This window comes from Cotesia glomerata, linkage group LG7, assembly GCF_020080835.1.
Source record: "Cotesia glomerata isolate CgM1 linkage group LG7, MPM_Cglom_v2.3, whole genome shotgun sequence".
NCBI classification, from domain to species: domain Eukaryota; kingdom Metazoa; phylum Arthropoda; class Insecta; order Hymenoptera; family Braconidae; genus Cotesia; species Cotesia glomerata.
Window position 1 is genome coordinate 3,990,128 of NC_058164.1, and position 22,438 is coordinate 4,012,565.

The window sequence follows — 22,438 nt, forward strand, 5'->3', positions numbered from 1 at the left end:
GTATTATTAATTAATTAATAATAGTATTATTTAATTTAACTACTTGGGATCTATTATATAGATAGGATTTTAGGAGTTGATGTGGTATACCCCTAATTCCATACCTCCATAGTTTATCCATCAATATTTTATGATTGACAGTGTCAAAAGCTTTATATATTGCCAAGTATTTATTAATTACTAAATAAGACTTTGTGTATTATATATTGTTTTTTTAAATACTGAGGAATAAAATTAGAAAGTAAAATAAATGTACATATAATTATATTAAAATTATAATAAAATTTTTTTTAATTTTTTTAATTTTTCTCCTAAATGGATTTAAGTTACCAAACAAGACTGACAGAAATTTTTTATTTTTTTAAAATGAATGAGAATTAATTTTTTTAAATGATTTTTATTATTTATTAGTTCTTAACTCTTAATGTATCTATCTAAATGATAATTTAAAACTTTATTTAATTTTAAGCGTAAGATTTATTGATTTAAAATCATAAAAAAGCCGCGACTGTATTTACGATAAAATTCGCGCCAAAATTCAAATTCAAAAAAGTGACCCCTGTCGAGAGTTCCAAGAAATAAATATTCGCGAATATTTGCAATTTAATAAAAAACTAGAGATAAATTACAAGAATGAGCTGCGTAAGAGTAAACAATAATATATAAATAAATAAAAAGTAATATTAAAAACCCGGGGTAAGTATTTACAACAACAATTTATTTATTTATTTAAGAAAATAATTGATGGGAGATTTAAGCAAAGGGGCGCGGTGGCTCGCGAAATTAAAATCTTTCTTTCCTTTTTTATTTTATTACTATTATTATTATTATTTCTATTATTCTCTCTCTCCATTCCGTGGTTAGTGAACGCGAATTCGTGCATTACATTCTACATCGCCAAAAAACAACAATGGTCGTAGAAAGTACGGGCAAAAAATCACACCCATAAATCACTGGCTGATATATATATTTAATACAATAAATATAATTGGAATTACATATAACCAACACGCAACATGACCATTACGCACATATTTTAACAGTGATAGTGATAGTGATAGCAATGTTAATGGTAATAATGTTAATAAAATTAACAAATATAAATAGTTTCCGGAAAATGTAAATCCGCAACTTCTACGGAATCAACATGGTGATTTTATTATTATTTTATTTTATTTCTTGTTAATAATTATTGCATGACTATTAAGAGAAATTTAGAAATTTTACATTTTATTTAATATAATTAATAATTATTTAAATTATTAAATTTAACAGTCACTTGACCATATTTTTATTTTTTTTTTAACAAACAAATTTGTTCAAAAAAATTGTGTTTAAAAAATTGCATTTTTTATTTTTTTTTTTTAATTTCTACAAGTCAATTTTTTTTGCAATAATTTATATGACATTAAAGTTAGCAGTCACTTGAAAATTTTTTAATTTTATTGAACAAAAAAATTTGTTCCAAAAATTATTTTTAAAAAATTGCACTTTATATTTTTTTAAATTTCTACATGTTAATTTTTTTTTTCTAATTTTTTTCTGCCATTATAAAATATTTAAAATTATTAAATATGTGCTAAATTAATTTTCATTTATTAAATTAAAACTAAAGAATATTTTTTTAAAATTGATCTTATAATTTTTCAAGTTTTTTACAAATAAAAAATTTGTTTTTATTTTTTTAAAATAATTTTTCATTAAAAAAAAAAAAACTTAATTTTCATAATTTCAGCATGGACCTGGCAGAAAAAATGAAAAATATCGTCGCTAAAGGAATGCAAACAGAGATGGGTCCACCAACAGGAACTGGAGGAGCTGGAGGCGGGGGCGGTAACTCTGGATACCCACAAGGTTCACCCAGCGGTGCTGGGTATATTACTGAGAAAATGTACATGCTTTTGCAATTATATTTACAAAACAAAGGATGGAATCCTAGTATTGAATTGCTCCAGTGTTTTACGGAATTGAAAGAGGCTTCCATGTTACCCAGTGCTGCATACTTACAGTAATTAAAATTTTTTTTTATTATAATTTAGATTATATTGAAATTTATTTATTTATTTATTTGAACGCCTATCGGCATAAAACATCAAATTAATTTATAATTTATAAATTTTTAATTCTAAAAATCTATCTCGAAAATTATACAAAAATAAATTCTTAATTAGTGATGCTTAGTAAAAATAAACAGTATTATTAACTCTCTCGGAGTACACATTTCTCAAATTGACCTCACTTAACTTCCGAAAAATTGTAACTCAGAAATTATGCCTTTTATCGGAATTCAGGTTATTACATTTTTGACTATGTAAAAAAATGCTCTTTTGGATACAATCATTATTATTCTGAGTTAAATAGTTTTTAATGTTGAAAAAATTAATTAAAAAAAAACCTATTTTCGAGAAATTAGCAGACATCTGACAATTTTTTTAAATTTTATTACAAATTAAAAAAAAAAAAATTATTTTAACACACCTGTAATTTGTTTTTAAATTTTACATGCAGAATTTTTTTACTCCATTTTTTTATGATATAATTTTTATAAAAATATAAAAAATTGTCAAATGTCTACTGATTTTAGTATTGTTATCAAAAAAATTAAGTTAAAGGTTTGATAACCTTACATGCGCGCGCACTTTAATGAATAATTAGCGATCGAGCTTTTTTAAAATAAAATATTTTTTGTTAATTATTAAAAAAATCAATTACATTCAAATTCACAGACATATCTCTTAATAAACTGAATAAGTTTTATCAACTCATAATAACTCTTTGGGAAAGCCCCAAATTGCAGGGAAAATTTGACTTTTCAAGAGTTTTTTCAGAGAATTATTTCCACAAGAATTTCTACAAGAAGTTTTAATAACTATGAATAACTTCTGGCAGAGTCCTAAATCTTGCAAAAAATCTGACTTTCTGAGTCGAATGTAGAGTTTCCCCAACTTAATAAGACTTTTTGAGAAAATAAAAAATTTCATGAACTATGATTCGTACTTATTAAAATTTTTTCACAGTTATTTCAGAGAAATTTTTCCACAAGGAATCTGTTAATTTTTTAGATTTTTATAACTAAATTGTTATGAAAAAATTTGAATAAGAAAATTTCAAATCTAGAAATTAAAAAAAATTATGACTTTAAAGTTAGCAGTCGCTTGACAATTTTTTGATTTTTCTTTAAGAAATAAATTTGCTCCGAAAAATTATTTATAAAAAATAGGAAAATTAATTTAGCAGATATTTAATAATTTTTCTAATAAATAAATTACTGCCTAAAAAAAATAAGAAAAAAAATTGACATTTAGAAAATTTAATAAATTATAAATGCAATTTTTTAAAAATAATTTTTCGGAACAAATTTTTTTTGTTGAATAAAATTAAAAAAAATGGTCAAGTGACAGCTAACTTTAATATCATCTAAAAAATTGGATTTTTTATTTTTTTAATTTTCTAAATGTCAATTTTTTTCTTATTTTTTTTTTATATAATTTATTTATTAAAAAAATTCTTAAAATTATAAAATGTCTGCTAAATTAAGTTTCATAAAATTATGACAAAGTTAGCAGTCGCTTGACAATTTTTTGATTTTTTTTTATTAAATTAATATGCTCGGGAAAATTATTTCTAAAAAATTGGATTTTTTATTTTTTTAATTTTCTAAATGTCAATTTTTTTCTCATTTTTTTTGACATAATTTATTTATTAAAATTCAAAAATGTCTGCTAAATTAATTTTCATAAAAAAATTAAGTGCTAATTTATTAAAAATATTTTTTTTTTAGAATTGATATGTAATAAAAAAAAAAAAAAAAATTTTTTTTCAATGCCTGCTGATGTCAGTATCATAAAAATAATTTTATTTTTCAGAATGATGGCATCTAGAGTAGCATTGGACGCCCACGGTCGTTTGATATTACGAGAAAATGGTAAAATAATACTTCCCTACGAGCATTTTGCAAACGCAGTGATGCTGAAGCACATGAACGGGCCGACGGGATTGCACCTGGGTCTCGAGGGGACCGTGAGAGCTGTAATGGAATCTTACACCATCGGCCGTGAGTGTTTCGGCATGGAGAAGGAGTTTATAATCGAAGTGGTCCAAAACTGTCCCAACCCAGCGTGTCGATACTACAAGAACCAGATGGAGCTGACCCAGAAGATGGGCCACATGGCTCCAACTTACATCCAGGACAGCGAAGCCGCTGCCTCGCTGCTCAGGTCCAGCTTCTCGCACAACTCTGACTTCGGGATGAGCAACTCCCAGTCCAACAGCAGTCACATGCCTGTCGCTGGCTCCTCTTCCAGCGACTTGTCGGAGCTTCAGCAGCGGAACACCACCCAGATGAATCTCCAGCAGCGGCCTCCAAGTCGTCCTTCGCTTAATATTCCCCACAGACCGGCTTCTTCTCAGGAACGCAAGCAGTCTTTAGGAAAGCATCATTACGAGTCTATCATGGCTAATAATAATGCTGCAGCAGTGGCCGCTGCTGCGATGAATGATCATAAACTCACAGATTTTTTGAGGTCTAATAATATTGACAGCATCGAAGGACTCAATAGTCTGGGTCTTGGCAATCTCCAGGGACTCAGTAATGCCAATAAGGATTTACTTGCGCTACACAACGGCGCTTGGGCTAATGATGACAAAAATTCGCGTCCTAATTCTTCTAATTCAGACAGTAAGTTTTAATTGAAAAAATTGTTTTTATTTATTGTTAAAAAATTTATAATAAATAGGTCCAAGATTTTTATTTCCGGAAATATTAAAGTTGTAAAAATGTTGAGGAAAATTTAATTTTCCATCATAAATCTCTTTTATATTTTTTTTTACTACCAATATTTTCAACGTAATTTCTTAATTAAGAATTACTAGTAACCTTGCAGTCACTATGTGACTGTCGTGATTTGTGAAATATAAAAAATTGAAATTTTGCTTTATTAAATAATGACTTTTGTTAAATTGCACTGTACTTTCTTAAATATTGACATTTTTAAAGATATAAGCTCATCCCGATGTTACACTCATCAAGAGCTTTCATTTAAGTACCCACATGCATTTTTGATATATTTTTCATATATACATATATATATATATATATATATATATATAATATATATAAATATATAAAATATATGAAAAAATGATGTGGGTACTTAAATGAAAGGTCTTGATGAGTGTAACATCGGGATGAGCTTATATTTTTAAAAATGTCATTAGTTGACAAGATAGCAATGTTAGTTCTTAATTATTGACATTTTTAAAGATATAAGCTCATCTTGATGTTACACTCATCAAGAGCTTTCATTTGAGTACCCACATGCATTTTTATATATTTTTCATATATACATATATATCATACATATAAATATATGAAAAATTGATGTGGGTACTCAAATGAAAGGTCTTGATAAGTGTAACATCGGGATGAGCTTATATTTTAAAAGATGCCAATGTTCACAAAATACAAGGTCATTTCTTTATTATTGATATATTAAAAGATATAAGCTCATCCCGATGTTACATTTATCAAGAGCTTTCATTTGAGTACCCACATGCATTTTGATATATTTTTCATATATACATATATATAAAACATATAAATATATGAAAAATTGATGTGGGTACTCAAATGAAAGGTCTCAATGAGTGTAACATCGGGATGAGCTTATATCTTTAAAAATGTCAATAGTTCACAAGATATAGAGTTATTTCTTAATTATGTAACTAGAGATAGAGAATTTTCGAATGCGGTCTAAATACTTATCATAATAAATTAACTATCGGTGAGAATGATATGAAACCTTGAAAAGGCACAAATTCAAGTCAAGACCTTTCCAACGATACCAAATTTAATCATAAAAACCCATTTTATCATATAAATACACTGGCCACAAAATTTTCTTATTCTCTTAATAATATAGATAATAAATGATTAAACTTTTTGCTAATTATAAAAATCTTAATTTTGAAATTACGGCTTTTTTTTTTTAGTCTGAAGAAAAAATTATAAGAAAAATTTTTTATAAAATTCAATTTTAAAAAATTTTTAATTAAAGAAATTTTTTTATACGACCAATATTTCAATCTCAATTATTTAAATCATAAATTACTATTGCTGAAAAAATATCAAACCTAATTTACGATAAATATATGCCCGTCAAGAAAATTTCCTAATTTTCCTAATTATATAGATTATTAATTTAAATTAATTATTTTTTAATTTAATTATTCAGCTGGTGGAGGAAAAATAGTACGAGCATTCGCAGAAGTTATGAAAAATATGTCAAGAATGAAAGCATGCGTACGTCCTGCGATGTGCAAGCCCTACGGAAAACAATCAGAAGCTCTACAAAAAAGTAAATATACATTAAAATTGATTTATTTTTAAATAATTAACAATCAATTTAATATCTTAATACATAGTATTATAATTAAACAATATTAAAAAGTTATTTCATAACAATAAGTTCATTTTTAATAAAAATAAATGACATTAAAAAATATAAGTGTAGATTATAAAGGAAGAAACTTTGATTTCGTAAGATTGTTAAATCAGTCAGTAAAAAAAATAAAGATTTTAAATAATTAATAGTTATAATACATTTAGAGGTAGGGTGAATTGGTGTTTTTGTTTTCTTTTTATATCACGTAGTAATTTAAAATTCGTTAATTGGACGCTAATAATTCGTTGAATGTTTAAGACTATCAATTAATATTTTTGGTTTTTTTTTTTTTTTTTTTTTTTTTATACTATGTTGATATTTGATATTGATATTTATTAATCAGAAGTTAATAATTGAATTTGTTGTTCCAGCGCTTGTTGATACAATACAACTGGTGCAGTCGCTCAGAAGTTTTCTTCCACCGCCTCATTTTCCGGTTTCCAGCTGGAAAAATGAAGATAAACATAGATTAGATCATACTTCTTCATATTTATCAACTTCATTGTAAGTTGATAATTTTTTTCTTTTTTAAGTGAGATTATACCATTTGAGTCAAAATATTATCTGTACAATTGTACTGAGGCTATGAGTTATAAAAAAAAAAAAAGTTGTATATTGAAGGTGTACGGAAAGAACAAGATGACATTCGATATTATCCCAGATTATACTCAGTGATATCTGTGGTGAAAAAAAATTTCCGATAGTAGCTAGTATAATCCAGGCTAGTAACTTTGCAGTCACTATGTGACTGCCGTGGCTAATGAACTATAAATAAATAAAACTTTGCTTTATTAAATAATGACTTTTGTTAAATTGCACTGTACTTTCTTAACTATTGACATTTTTTGAGATATAAGCTCATTCTAATGTTATACTCATCAAGAGTTTCATTTGAGTACCCACATACATTTTTGATATATTTTTCATACATACATGTATGTAATATATATAAATATATAAAATATATGAAAAATTGATGTGGGTACTCAAATGAAAGGTCTTAATGGGTGTAATGTCGGGATGGGCTTATATCTTTAAAAATATCAATAGTTCACAAAATACAAGGTTATTTCTTAATAATGACATTTTCAAAGATATAAGCTCGTCCCGATGTTACACTCATCAAGACCTTTCATTTGAGTACCCACATGCATTTTTGATATATTTTTCATACATACATATATGTAATATCTATAAATATATAAAATATATGAAAAATTGATGTGGGTACTCAAATGAAGGGTCTTGATAAGTGTACCATCAGAATGAGCTTATATCTTTAAAAATGTCAATAGTTCAAGAGATACAAGGTCATTTCTTAATTATTAACATTTTTTAAGATATAAGCTCATTCCGATGTAACACACATCAAGACCTTTCATTTGAGTATCCACATGCATTTTTGATATATTTTTCATTTATACATATATATAAATATAATATATATATATATATATATATATATATATATATATATATATATATATATATATATATATATAAATATATAAAATATATGAAAAATTGATGTGGGTACTCAAATGAAAGGTCTCGATGAATGTAACATCGGGATGAGCTTATATCTTTAAAAATGTCAATTGTTCTCAAGATACTAGATCATTTCTTAATTATTGACGCTTTGAAAAATATAAGCTCATCCGGATGTTACACTCATCAAGAGCTTTCATTTGAGTACCCACATGCATTTTTGATATATTTTTCATATATACATATACATAATATATATAAATATATGAAAAGTTGATGTGGGTACTCAAATGAAAGGTCTCGATAAGTATAACATCGGGATGAGCTTATATCTTTAAAAATTTCAATAGTTGACAAGATAAAAAAGGTCTTTTCTTAATTATCTTATTTTTTCCGTGTAGTTTAAAAAAAATATTTAGACTCAAATTGTGTATAATAGTGACCAGTTTTTTGATTATTATTATTTAAGCTAAAAATGGTAATAAATTTGATGTATGCAATAGAAAAGCTGCGGGAGTACGTGAAGAATTATACGAAGCTCGTAAATTGGATTAATTTAAAAAAAAAAAATTTTATAAATATGTTTTTTATTATATTAAAAATTATTAAAGATCATCACTATAATTTAGTACTCGTTTGTACTAATTGTGTTCTAGTCACACGAAGAGTCATCGAATCAACTTTAATAGTAAAGAAAATAATAAAAAAAACTCGGTAATTTTTTAATTGACGAATAAAATAATAAAAAAAAAATTTTTCAATGTAATAAAAAATAATAAATGATTAGTTTGCTCAAAAAAGCGTTGGCGTTTAGGCTTTTTGATGTGACGGTGGCAAAAATAAGTCATGCGTGGACTGTGATAAAGTCGGTAGTCAAAGAAATTATTATCTAGGTCTGTCTCGAATTTTAATTAATAAAATAAATTAATAATAAAAGAGTGAAAACAATAAATTAAATAATTAATTAATAAATAAAATTAATAATAAAAATTGAGGAAAAGCGAATGAAGTTTGAGTCTGGTTATCAAATATCGGGAATAAATATTTTTTCCGGTCTTTGTTGGTTAGTTGTTAATTTAAGTGAATACCATAAATTTTTAAGTTTCACCCTGCCAGTGGTGCTTATTGGTGCGTATTGCTGTATAAGTAATAACAATTTATTATTACTTATTACTATTATATATCTTGCTACTGGCAATGTACTGATATTAAGAAAAAAAATAAAATTAGTAATATAATATATTAATAATGATCAGTATTTATAATATATATTTTTAGACAGAAAAAAAAATAATTAATAAATTAAATTAAATTGATAAAATAAATGAATGAATTTATTGGACGAATTATTCAGGCTTTAAAAATATAAATTTGTATTGATTAAGATTTAAATGGTAAAAATTCGTCCGATGTATTGTAATAATTGCCAAAATTTATTAAGTATTTTTAATTTATTTATTTAAATTAAGAAAGAGATTACTAGGATATCTGTTATGGAAGTAATTGAATTTTATTATTTATAATAATCAAAAATTAATAATTAAAATATTGATAATTTAATAAAAGTAAGCTCCACAGGCAGGTTTTCTTTTTATAAGGCACCGAGTATCAAAACTAGTTGTTTAAATTAAGTTTTAATAATAAATTACGCTTTTTTTTTTAAATTGAAAAATTTTTACAATGACTTGATGGTCAGTAAGAAATAAAATTAATTAATGTATAAACGTATATATTAATGACAAATGATATAATTTGTTAATTATTTATAATCCTATGGTACGAAAGTTATCAGACGTCTGATTTAATCCATGACTGTCGCCAGCATTTTTGCCTTAATTTAAAAATAACAATTTTCAATTAATGGTATTAAATTTTTGATATCACGGCAAAAATATTAGTCGTATGAAAATTTTTTTTTAAATAAAAGTTAGTCAGAATTAAATTAAAAAAAAAATGTCTCTTGTAATTTTCTTCTTAAGACCAATAAATAAACCGCAGTTTAAAAATTAAGATTTTTATAATTACTAGCAAGTTTGCAGTCACTATGTGACTGCCGTGTAACTTGTGAATTATAAATAAATAAAATTTTGATTTATTAACTAATGACTTTTGTTAAATTGCATTGTACTTTCTTAAATATTGATGTTTTTAAAGATATAAGCTCATCCCGATGATACACTCATCAAGAGCTTTTATTTAAGTACCCACATTCATTTTTGATATATTTTTCATATATACATATATATATATATATATATATATATATATATATATATATATATATATATATATATATATATATATAATATATAAATAAATTGATGTGGGTACTCAAATGAAAGGTCTCGATGAATGTAACATCGGGAGGAGCTTATATCTTCAAAAATGTCAATAGTTGACAAGATACAAGGTCAGTTCTTAATAATTGACATTTTTAAAGATATAAGCTCATTTCGATGTTACACTCATCAAGACCTTTCATTTGAGTACCCACATGCATTTTTGATATATTTTTCATATATACATATATATAATATATATAAATATATGAAAAATTAATGTGAGTACTCAAATGAAAGATCTCGATGAGTGTAACATCGGGATGAGCTTATATCTTTAAAAATGTCAATAGTTGACAAGATACAAGGTCAGTTCTTAATTATTGAAATTTTTCAAGATATAAGCTCATTCCGACATTACACTCATCGAGACCTTTCATTTGAGTACCCACATGCATTTTTGATATATTTTTCATATATACATACATATATGTAATATTTATAAATATATTAAATATATGAAAAATTGATGTGGGTACTCAAATGAAAGCTCTCGATGAGTGTAATGTCGAGATGAGCTTATATCTTTAAAAATGTCAATAGTTCACGAGATACAAGGTCATTCCTTAATTATCTATCTAGAGATAGTGCATTTTTGAATGCAGCCTCAATACTTATCAACATAAATTGTCCAGTGGTAGACATTTTATCATATAAATACACTGACCACAAAATTTTGCTTATTCTCTTAAAAATATAGATATTTTCAAAAATTTTGATCAATTTTTTATGAATCTTAATTTTGGAATTACAGTAAAAATATTAGTCGTTCAAAAAAAATCATGACACTTTTTTTTATAGGGAATTAAATTTCCTACAACTCTTTTTACTAATATTTTCGCTGTGAAATCTATTATTTAAAAAATTTATTTTAAAATTTTGGTAAAAATCCTCGCGCGATCCATGACTCTGCAACCATAAATTAACAAAACTGATTTTGATACGAAACGCCTAAAATAACAACTATTTTATCTAAACTAATAACTAAATATAATGATAGTAGGGGTGTGCGAATAGTGTTCGAATCGAATCGAATCGAATAGTACTATTCGATTCGAAATTCGAATCGAATATTCGAATAGTTTGAATAATTCGAATAGTTCGAATAATTCGAATAGTTTGAATGATTCGAATAGTTCGAATAATTCGAATAATTCGAATAGTTCGAATATTTTAAATAATTGAAACAGTCGTTTTCTGTCGATAAACCAACTAATTTTTATGTAAAAATTAATTCGTTTGATTTTATTTGACTAAAGGAGTCTTCATAATTATTTGATAGTAAAGGCTGCTTATTATATTTGTAATAAATATTTCTTGGTGAATTCGGACCCCCTGTTTCGGGGCACCTCGTCATTTTGACATTTCTCCGGGAAAATTCGATTTTATTTTAAATAAGATCTACGACACGATGGTTCAGACATTGAAAGAGTGTAAAGGTAGCAATGAAAAGCGACAACAATGAATACGTCGCATAAGCTTTTTAATAAAAGATTTTATAGATATGATATTTACACAGTAAAAAATTTTGCGTCATTGCGTCAAAAAATTTTGTGTTAAAAATTTTTATGTTAAATATTTTACACTTTTTTGTGTTAATTTAACATTTTTCTGTGTTAATTTAACACAATTAATGTTAAATTTACACATAAAAGTGTTAAATATTTAACACAAAAATTTTTAACACATAATTTTTTGACGCAATGACGCAAAATTTTTTACTGTGTATCATATTTGTGAAATATATAAAATATATAAAAAATTCGTGTGGGTATTTAAATGATAGATCTCGATAAGTGTAACTTGAGGATGAGCTTGTATCGTTAAACATATCATCAGTAGACAAAATACAAAGTCATTCTTCAATTCTTGACATTTTTTAAGACATAAGCTCATCCTGATGTTACGCTCATCGAGACCTTTCATTTGAGTACGCACACGATTTTTTTCATATATTTTATAAACCTATATGATATTTCCCATATTTGTGGAATATATAAAATTCATAAAAAATTCATGTGGGCTATGTAAATATTACTATAATGTAATATAGCTATAGACGTAATTTATTTCAGTTAAGAGAAAAATAAATTAATTTAAATAATCTCAGCTAGAGATAAAGCTATAGAATTTCCATAGTCTATATTTACACTTTTTCAATGTCTGATCTATCGTGCCTGTAGATCTCATTTATTAAAGAAATCGAATTTTTCCGGAAAAATGTCAAAATAGCGAGGTGCCCCGAGGCGGGGAGTCCGAATACACCAAGAGATATTTATTACAAATAATAAGCAGACTTTACTATCGAATAATTATGAAGACTTTATTTAGTCAAATAAAATAAAACAAATTAATTTTTACACAAAAATTAATCAGTTTATTAACAGAAAACGACTGTTTGAATTATTTGAGCTATTCGAACGATTCGAATTATTCGAACTATTCGAATTATTCGAACTATTCGAATTATTCGAACGATTCGAATTATTCGAATATTCGATTCGAAATTCGAATCGAATAATTCGATTCGAATTCGAGGCGAATTATTCGTAAACTCGAATATTCGCACACCCCTAAATGATAGTTAGAATTATAAAGTAATGCAGCATTTTTATATGTTTTATTTATATTTATATATTATATATAGATAAAAGAAGAAAAAAAATAATCTAAAGTTAAAGATTGTTATTTTTTTTTTGGCTATGAAATGTCTAATAATTTTTTCACACGAGCTTGTAAGTTTTAAAAAATTTTATATGTATATATTATTATTATTATTATTTAAATAATTATTATTATTATTGATATTTTATAGTTAAATGTTTGTTTGATATGTTTTTAGCGCGGTAGACCCGCTGTAAATTTATTTTATAAAAAATCATTTGTTATTTAATTAACATTTATAACTATTGATTATTAATTAATCAGCTGCAATAATAACAATATAAATTGCAATATCGACAATTACAATATGACTGTATCAATTTACAATGTACAATTACAATTACCTGTTAATAATATACAATAATGTATACCGTAATAATTTAACATAACAAAATATCAATCATGTATTAATTTAATAAAGTCTCACTACCGATAATTTAAACTAAAATCTTTTTTTATAACAACAATAATAATAATAATTATTATTATTATTATAATTTTATTTCCAAGGAATTAATTAATTAATTAATTGGTAATTCTGGTTTTATTTAAATAATCGATAGCGAGGCTATTAATCCGTTGTTAATTCAGTCTTTATAACGAATAATTATTAATATTCTATTATACACCAATAATGCTACTGATGTGTCTGCACCGCTAAAAAACTTGACGTCGCTTGCCAGTATTACTATATCTTGTATTCTTATCCTGCACTTATCGATTCAACGTATTGATTATTAATAAAAAATACATTTTTACAATTGTGATTTACCTGGATTCATTTTTTTTCTTTTTTTTTTTTATCGTCAATCCTTTTTAACACATCCAGTCCTTTCATTTTCTTTTATTGGCTCTTTTATTCGTTGTTCTGTTCCTTCCTAAAAATAAATAAATTTATTATAAATAATAGTTTAATTAATTATGAATAAAAAATAAATTAATTTATTATAAATAATAATTTAATTATGAAATAAAAATAAATTAATTAATTATAAATAATAATTTAATTATGAATTAAAAATAAGTAAATTTATTATTAATAAAGAATTAACTATGAATTAAAAATAAATTAATAAATTAATTTATTATAAATAATGAATTAATTATGAAATAAAAATAAATTAATTCATTATAAATAATTTATATAAAAATTTTATAATTTTTAATACATTACAAAAATTTATATAAAAAAAAATAATTACCTCGGCTTCAAGTACAAAAATAACGTCCTCCAAAAAACAATAGGCCTGTCTCAAATCCCCCTCGCAGAGATAAGGAAGTTTGCTCCAGACTAAGCATCTTAGGCCGACGGGTTTAAAGACGCTGTCAATAACTGTCGCGACCTGCTCTTCTAGGCCGGATACTCTGATAGGCAAGTACTCCATAGGCTTGTGGTCCCCACGCTCTCCTGTCTCCACGTAGGGGCTGAAGGGAAGAACCAGGGCTACTACCAGACGTCCTCCGGGGGCTAGAGTGTCTCTCAGTTGGTTCAGAAGAGTGTTAGGCCTGTCGCAGCGGTCCAGGAGGTTTAGGCACAGGATCATGTTGAATGGCCCCGTCTTGTCCCAGTTATTCACATTTAGGACTCTATTTTTATACCATTTAATTTAATTAGTAAAATATTTTATTTATTGAACTTTTTTTTTATTTAATTTCAGTCATACATATATGACCTTGCAGTTACTATGTAACTGCCGTGATTTGTGAACTAAAAAAAATTAAAATTTTGCTTTATTAAATAATGACTTTTGTTGAATTGCACTGTACTTTCTTAAATATTGACGTTTTTGAATATATAAGCTCATTCCGATGTTACACTCATCAAGAGCTTTCATTTGAGTACCCACATGCATTTTTGATATATTTTTCATATATACATATATATAATATATATAAATATATGAAAAATTGATGTGGGTACTCAAATGAAAGGTCTCGATGAGAGTAATGTCAGGGTGAGCTTATATCTTTAAAAATATCATTAGTTAACGAGATAGTAAAGTCAGTTCTTAATTATTAACATTTTTAAAGATATAAGCTCATCTCAATGTTACACACATCGAGACCTTTCATTTGAGTACCCACATGGCATTTTTTATATATTTTATATATATGGTATTTGTGAAATATATAAATATATAAAATATATGAAAAATTGATGTGGGTACTCAAATGAAAGGTCTCGATGAGTGTAACATCGGGATGAGCTTATATCTTTTAAAATGTCAATAGTTCTCAAGATACAAGGTAATTTCTTAATTATTGATATTTTTAAAGATATAAGCTCATCCCGATGTTACACTCATCAAGAGCTTTCATTTGAGTACCCACATGCATTTTCATATATTTGTCATATATACATATATATAATATATATAAATATATGAAAAATTGATGTGGGTACTCAAATGAAAGGTCTCGATGAATGTAGTGTCGGAGTGAGCTTATATCTTCAAGAATATCATTAGTTGACAAGATAGCAAAGTCAGTTCTTAATTATTAACATTTTTTAAGATATAAGCTCATCCCGATGTTACACTCATCAAGAGCTTTCATTTAAGTACCCACATGCATTTTGATATATTTTTCATACATATATATATATATATATATATATATATATATATATATATATATATATATATATAATATGTATAAATATATGAAAAATTGATGTGGGTACTCAAAAAAAAGGTCTCGATGAATGTAGTGTCGGGGTGAGCTTATATCTTCAAGAATATCATTAGTTGACAAGATAGCAAAGTCAGTTCTTAATTATTAACATTTTTTAAGATATAAGCTCATTCCGATGTTACACTCATCAAGAGCTTTCATTTGAGTACCCACATCAATTTTTCATATATTTATATATATTATATATATATGTATATATGACAAATATATGAAAATGCATGTGGGTACTCAAATGAAAGCTCTTGATGAGTGTAACATCGGGATGAGCTTATATCTTTAAAAATGTCAATAGTTCACAAGATACAAGGTCATTTCTTAATTATTGATATTTTTAAAGATATAAGCTCATCCCGATGTTACACTCATCAAGAACTTTCATTTAAGTACCCACATGCATTTTGATATATTTTTCATATATACATATATATAATATATATAAATATATGAAAAATTGATGTGGGTACTCAAATGAAAGGTCTAGACGAGTATAACATCGGGATGAGCTTATATCTTTAAAAATGTCAATAGTTCACAAGATACAAGGTCATTTTTTAATTATGTATTTAGAGATAGAGCATTTTCAGATAATTTTATAAAACTACGAGTGCAATTTTTTAAAAATATTTTATTTATATAAATTAATTTTTTTAGTAAAATTAAAAATTTTCCATTGAATTGTTATAATTTTAATTGATGATTATTAATAATTAATAATTAATAATCATTATATTGAAAATGAATAAAAAATTTTTAATAAATAAAACTCACGTAAATTTACGCCTAGCTAATGCCCATCTCATAGGCGCTGATACATCAGTCGCGTAAACTTTTTTAAAAAGATGAGAAATGTGTGCCGTAGTAGCACCGTCTCCAGCCCCAAGATCCACTACAGTATCCCAGGGTCCTCTGAATCCACTCGCGTCCATCAGTTTCAAAAATTGCTCAGTCGAAAAAACATGCATGGAACCTCGTCCCAGTAAGCTGCAAGCAAAATTTTATTGAGAAAAAAATTAAAATTTGCTGACAAACTATTAAAAATTTTAAATTGAAAATAAAAAACCAGATAATTTGGTAAATTTATTATCATTATCATTTTAGTAGGCGGGTATCGCGACAGACCCTTTACTCGGTTATCGTTGATGTACTCGGCAAACAAGTAAACATTTTTAAAGAGATATTTGCAAACAATAGCCTGCACCCCAGTTCGGATTCTTAAGATCCTCGATACGCATCCCATTAACATATTATTGCTATTATTAGGTAAACGGTTCTCCATGGTCGCTGCTCTTTAACACTACCTACAACTCCCTACATATACTGTCTACTATCCACTACATAACACATTTTATACAACATTTCCCATCTCATTCTCCGGCACAAGATATTTATAGGAAAAAAAAAGTTTACTTGAATCGAGAAAATTGTAAAGAAGACTAGAGTTTTTTTTTGAATAAGAAAGAATTTTCTTTAAAAAATACCGTGAAAATAATTTAATTACAATTATATTACACAGAAAAAAAATTTATTTGAGTCAAGTAAATAATTTTGAAGAATTTCATCTTCATGGTTTGAGTTGAAAAATTTCTAACTCTCAAAAATTTTTTAATTATTGACATTTTTTGAGATCTAAGCTCATCCTGATGTTACGCTCATCGAGACCTGTCATTTGAGTATGCACACGACTTTTTTCATATATTTTATATATATATATATATATATATATATATATATATATATATATATATATATATATATATATATATATATATATATATATGATATTTCTCACATTTGTGAAATATATAAAATATATAAAAAATTTGTGTGGGTATTCAAATAAAAGGCCTTGATGAGCGTAACATCAGGATGAGCTTATATCATAAAAAATGTCAATAAATAAGAAATTACTTTGTATTTTGTCTGCTGATGATATTTTTAACGATATAAGCTCATCCTGAAGTAACACTTTTCAAGACCTTTCATTTGAATACCCACACGAATTTTTCCATATATTTTATATATATGATATTTCTCATATTTGTGAAATATATAAAATATATGAAAAATTCATGTGGGTACTCAAATGAAAGGTCTCGATGAGCGTAACATCACGATGAGCTTATATCTTAAAAAATGTCAATAATTAAGAAATGACCTTGTATCTTGTGAACTATCGACATTTTTAATGATATAAGCTCATCCCGGTGTTACACTCATCGAGACCTTTCATTTGAGTACCCACATCAATTTTTCATATATTTATATTTATTATATATATATATATATATATATATATATATATATATATATATATATGAAAAATATATCAAAATGCATGTGGATACTCAAATGAAAGCTCTTAATGAGTGTAACATTGGAATAAGCTTATACCTTAAAAAATATCAATATTTAAAAACTGACATTGCTATCTAGTCAACTAATGATATTTTCAACAATATAATCTCATCCTGGAGTTACATTTATCGAGACCTTTCATTTGAATACCCACACGAATTTTTCCATATATTTTATATATATATGATATTTCTCATATTTGTGAAATATATAAAATATATAAAAAAATTTATGTGGGTATTCAAATAAAAGGTCTCGATGAGCGTAACATCAGGATGAGCTTATATTTTAAAAAATGTCAATGATTAAGAAATTACATTGCATTTTGTCGGAAAATGATAATTTTTAACAAAAAAAATTCTTTCTATGCATGTATGCAATGCGTTTCTTCTTCACGGTTCCAACTTTATGATAGAAACTTTAGCCGCGAGTGAAAAAAAATCACACTGGTGATGGTGAATATACAGGTGTAGCATGATATGATATAAGATTATACATCGTATATTATATTTTATGTAGAGTCCGATATGGGTGGCAAATCCTGACAACGGATCTTCGACTCTCGACTTTAGACTTTAGACCTAAGACTTAAAACTTTAAACTTTAGGTCGATTTTAGCCTCTGAGACTCCATGCTATCTATATTACCAGTGATAAGTACTTACTGGTGATAAGTACCACGATAGGGCAATAACAACCGACGCGGCGCGTCCAATTACGCGTAGCCCCCTAATTTTCCCAACACTTTTGCCCTGAAAATACTATATACAACAAAAATAAACTGTAAAGGCAGTTTCAAGTTATCACAGTCTAGTTTAATGACTAGACGTAAACAGTCATGATGGTCATAATCATTATCAGAATAACATATAATGATTAAGCTGGCCTCTGCTCTGATGAAAGGCAAGCGTTGAACGTGACCATGGTCATGGTCATGATAAACCTTACTAGACAGCGTGCCGCCTTAGTTGATGCCTTAGTTGGTCCAAGTACTTCACTCGGTACTAAGTACTAAGTACTAAGTACTAAGTATGCGGAGGACTAAAAAGTATAGTTAACAACTCTTTTTCTGGGCTATGTGTCGACGCTACGTCAACTTCGACCTCCGGCTCTGCTTCTGCTGTTAACCATACTATTACATCCTTGTCTTTTATCATAGCTAGTCGCTAGTTGTTATTATTAATATATAGTTGAAGATATAGATCGTCTTAATCCGTCGTAAGCGTTAAATTAGCTCTGGCATTCCATTAAAAAGTTGGAATATTCCATTTACTTACTTCCTTTGATCTTAGATTTTTTTTTTGGCGTGTCCAAGGCACGAGTACTTATTATTTTTATAGTTGTAATTCTACGAGACAGTTTTTAGTAGAAAATTGGAGATTTCGTGCTTTTATTTTAATAAGCAAGTTTATTAAATAGGGTACACAAGAAATTTTTTATTTCATTTCTGAACATACGTCATTCCCGAAAAAAAATTTTTTATACGCCCTTATGGCTTTTCAACGGTATTTTTTGGAGTATATATTTTTATGGCATCTAAAACGCGATATAATAATCATCTATATTATTAAGAGAATAAGAAAAATTTTGTGTCCAGGATAGTAATATGGTTTTTTTAGTGAAATTTAGTGTCATTGCAAAGGTCTTGACTTGAATTTGTGTCTTTTCAAGGTTTCATTTTATTCTCACCAATATTCAATTTATTATGATAAATATTTAGGCTGCATTTGAAAATGTTCGATCTCTAGATACATAATTAAAAAATTACCTTTTATTTTGTGAAATATTGAAGTTTTTAAAGATGTAAGCTCATCCCGATGTTACACTCATTGAGACCTTTGATTTAAGTAGCCACATCAATTTTTCATATATTTTATATATTTATATATTTCACAAATACCATATATATTAAATATATAAAAAATGCCATGTAGGTATTCAAATGAAAGGTTTTGATGAGTGTAACATCAGGATGAGCTTATTTCTTTAAAAACGTCAATAGTTCAAAACGTACGGTGCAATTTAACAAATATTTTGTGAAATATTGACATTTTTAAAGATATAAGCTCATCCTGATGTTACACTCATCGAGACCTTTCATTTAAGTACCCACAGCATTTTTTCATATATTTTACATATTTATATATTTCACAAATACCATATATATTAAATATATAAAAAATGCCATGTAGGTATTCAAATGAAAGGTTTTGATGAGTGTAACATCAGGATGAGCTTATTTCTTTAAAAACGTCAATAGTTAAAAACTTACGGTGCAATTTAACAAATATCTTATGAAATATTGACATTTTTAAAGATATAAGCTCATCCTGATGTTACACTCATCGAGACCTTTCATTTAAGTACCCACATCATTTTTTCATATATTTTACATATTTATATATTTCACAAATACCATATATATAAAATATATAAAAAATGCCATGTGGGTATTTAAATGAAAGGTTTTGATGAGTTTAACAACGGGATGAGCTTACATCTTTAAAAATATCAATAATTAAGAAATGACCTTGTATCTTGTGAACTATTGACATTTTTAAAGATAGGGGAGGCTGGGGCACGATGGCCCCCTTAAGCCGATTTTTCCTTTTTGTGGCTTTTAACCATCAAATTCGTTTATTTTCCATCTATTTTGAATGAATCAGTCGAAATTTTGCAAGAAATCGAAAAAAAAATTTTATTTTTCTGGGGCACGACGGCCCCTTCCCCAAAAAATCATATAAAAAAATTTTTTTTTCACTGAAACAATCACCATCAAAATCTAGAGATTCTCCTCCCAGAAAACATCGTCGAAGGAAAACCACGATTCTTACGAGTCTTGAGTATCGCCGAGAACTCAAAGAAAAAAATCAAAATGAAGCCAAAAAAAAAGCCCTCAGTTAAACAAAAAAAAAAAAAAATAAATAAAATCAAAACTAAAAAACTTGAAAAAAAAAAAAAAACATTTACAATGTAAAAATGATGATTCCCATTGTCTTTATTGCAATGGACTTTACTTGGAATCCACAGAGTCATGGATTCAGTGTAAAAATTGTAATAAATATGGTCTCATGATTCTTGCGCAGGTATTGGCGAAGATTACTCTGATGAATATTTCTGTGATCATTGCAAATAATCGTATATTCACTAAATTATCTCAATGTGATTTTATAATTATCAAACATTTATATTTCATGATTTATTCAAAGTTGAACTTTTGTTAACGTTTTAAAAAATTATTATTAATTTATTGTTAAGCTGTTAATTAGTTTTAAGTAGATAATAATTAATAATATAATTAATTTCTTATTATTGCATTTAGTGGTTTTAATAAACTTTCGGACAAGAAAAAATATAGAGATTTTATATAGCAATGAATTAGTTACATTAATTAACATTGATTGAAATCACATGTTGAGTTTTCAGATTGAGCTTTTAAAATACGTATATTTTTGTCTAGTCAAAATTAGAAATATGAATTGCGTAGAGTAAGACATTCTTGAAGAAATTCAAATAAAACTGAGGTTGGGTTTCTGCCTGGTACAGAGGATACCGTGATCAATAATTAATAATATAATTATTACTGTTTTAATTTCAAAAAACTATGTTTTAAATTTTTTATAAGCTATATAATTTAACTTTTTATTAAATTTTTCAGTTCAATTACATTTTTTCTGATTCATTTTACTCAAAATAAATACCATTGACCTAAAATGATGAATTTTTAAAATTTATCACAATTTAAAAAAAAAAATAATTTTTCCGTTACAATTTTTTTGTCGAGTAGTCCATTATGCCCCACAGATCACGTATTGGCCTGAAATATCATAAAATCATCATAGAGGTCATAACTTGACGGAAAATGGAAAAAAAAATTTAGGTAAAAAAATTTTTTTCCTAATTTATGAGAGGGCCCGTTATGCCCCAGGGATCTTTGTGTACCACTCTTCCCCGAATGATTCAATTTTTTAGTTCAATTAAATTTTTTCTGATTCATTTCATCACAAATTTATCACAATTCGAAAGAAAAAATTTTTTTTTTCGTGACGATTTTTTTTTTGAGTTGTCCATTATGCCCCACATATCACATGTTGGCCGTAAATATCATAAAACATTATAGACGTCATATAACTTGACGGAAATTGAAAAAAAAATTTTTTACACAATTTTTGAGGGGGGCCGTCGTGCCCCAGGGGGGCCTTCGTTCCCCAGGTTCCTCTATAAGCTCATCCCGATGTTACACTCATCGAGACCTTTCATTTGAGTACCCACATCAATTTTCCATATATTTTATATATTTATATATAAAATATATATGTATATATGAAAAATATATAAAAAATGCATGTGGGTACTCAAATGAAAGCTCTTGATGTGTGTAACATCAGGATGAGCTTATATCTTCAAAATATATACTATATATATGTATATATGAAAAATGTATAAAAAATGCATG

General features: G+C 26.4%; 2 protein-coding genes across 3 annotated transcripts in view; one reads left to right on the forward strand and one right to left on the reverse strand.

Annotated features, from left to right (window-relative positions):
• Positions 1-590: 590 nt before the first annotated feature.
• LOC123269414 lies at positions 591-9,231 on the forward strand. Of its 2 annotated transcripts, none has more exons than XM_044735099.1 (6): positions 591-696; positions 1,736-2,008; positions 3,867-4,678; positions 6,234-6,356; positions 6,815-6,947; positions 8,435-9,231. In XM_044735099.1, the coding sequence occupies exons 2-6, from the start codon at positions 1,737-1,739 to the stop codon at positions 8,484-8,486; spliced, it is 1,392 nt and encodes a 463-aa protein (XP_044591034.1). In that variant the 5' UTR covers positions 591-696; position 1,736; the 3' UTR covers positions 8,487-9,231. The 2 variants fall into 2 exon arrangements, with proteins under 2 accessions (XP_044591034.1, XP_044591033.1); XM_044735098.1 differs by lacking the exon at positions 591-696 and adding an exon at positions 762-1,150 and having other exon boundaries at positions 8,435-9,229.
• LOC123269415 (protein-L-histidine N-pros-methyltransferase) overlaps positions 6,637-22,438 on the reverse strand; it is a 58,756-nt gene continuing 42,954 nt past the window's right edge. The window contains exons 3-6 of the mRNA XM_044735100.1: positions 16,397-16,609; positions 14,137-14,521; positions 13,707-13,812; positions 6,637-6,887 (exon numbers count right to left, since the gene is read on the reverse strand). Coding sequence (XP_044591035.1) covers positions 13,741-13,812; positions 14,137-14,521; positions 16,397-16,609 — 670 coding nt within the window. The 3' untranslated portion in view covers positions 6,637-6,887; positions 13,707-13,740. The remainder of the gene's footprint in view (positions 6,888-13,706; positions 13,813-14,136; positions 14,522-16,396; positions 16,610-22,438) is intronic.

Excerpts from the sequence above, each read along its gene's own strand:
- LOC123269414 (XM_044735099.1), top strand. The coding sequence starts at position 1,737 with ATGGACCTGGCAGAAAAAATGAAAAATATCGTCGCTAAAGGAATGCAA. Across the intron at positions 4,679-6,233 it reads TAATTCTTCTAATTCAGACA|CTGGTGGAGGAAAAATAGTA; the intron begins GTAAGTTTTAAT and ends TTAATTATTCAG. Across the intron at positions 6,948-8,434 it reads TCATATTTATCAACTTCATT|AAAAGCTGCGGGAGTACGTG; the intron begins GTAAGTTGATAA and ends TGTATGCAATAG.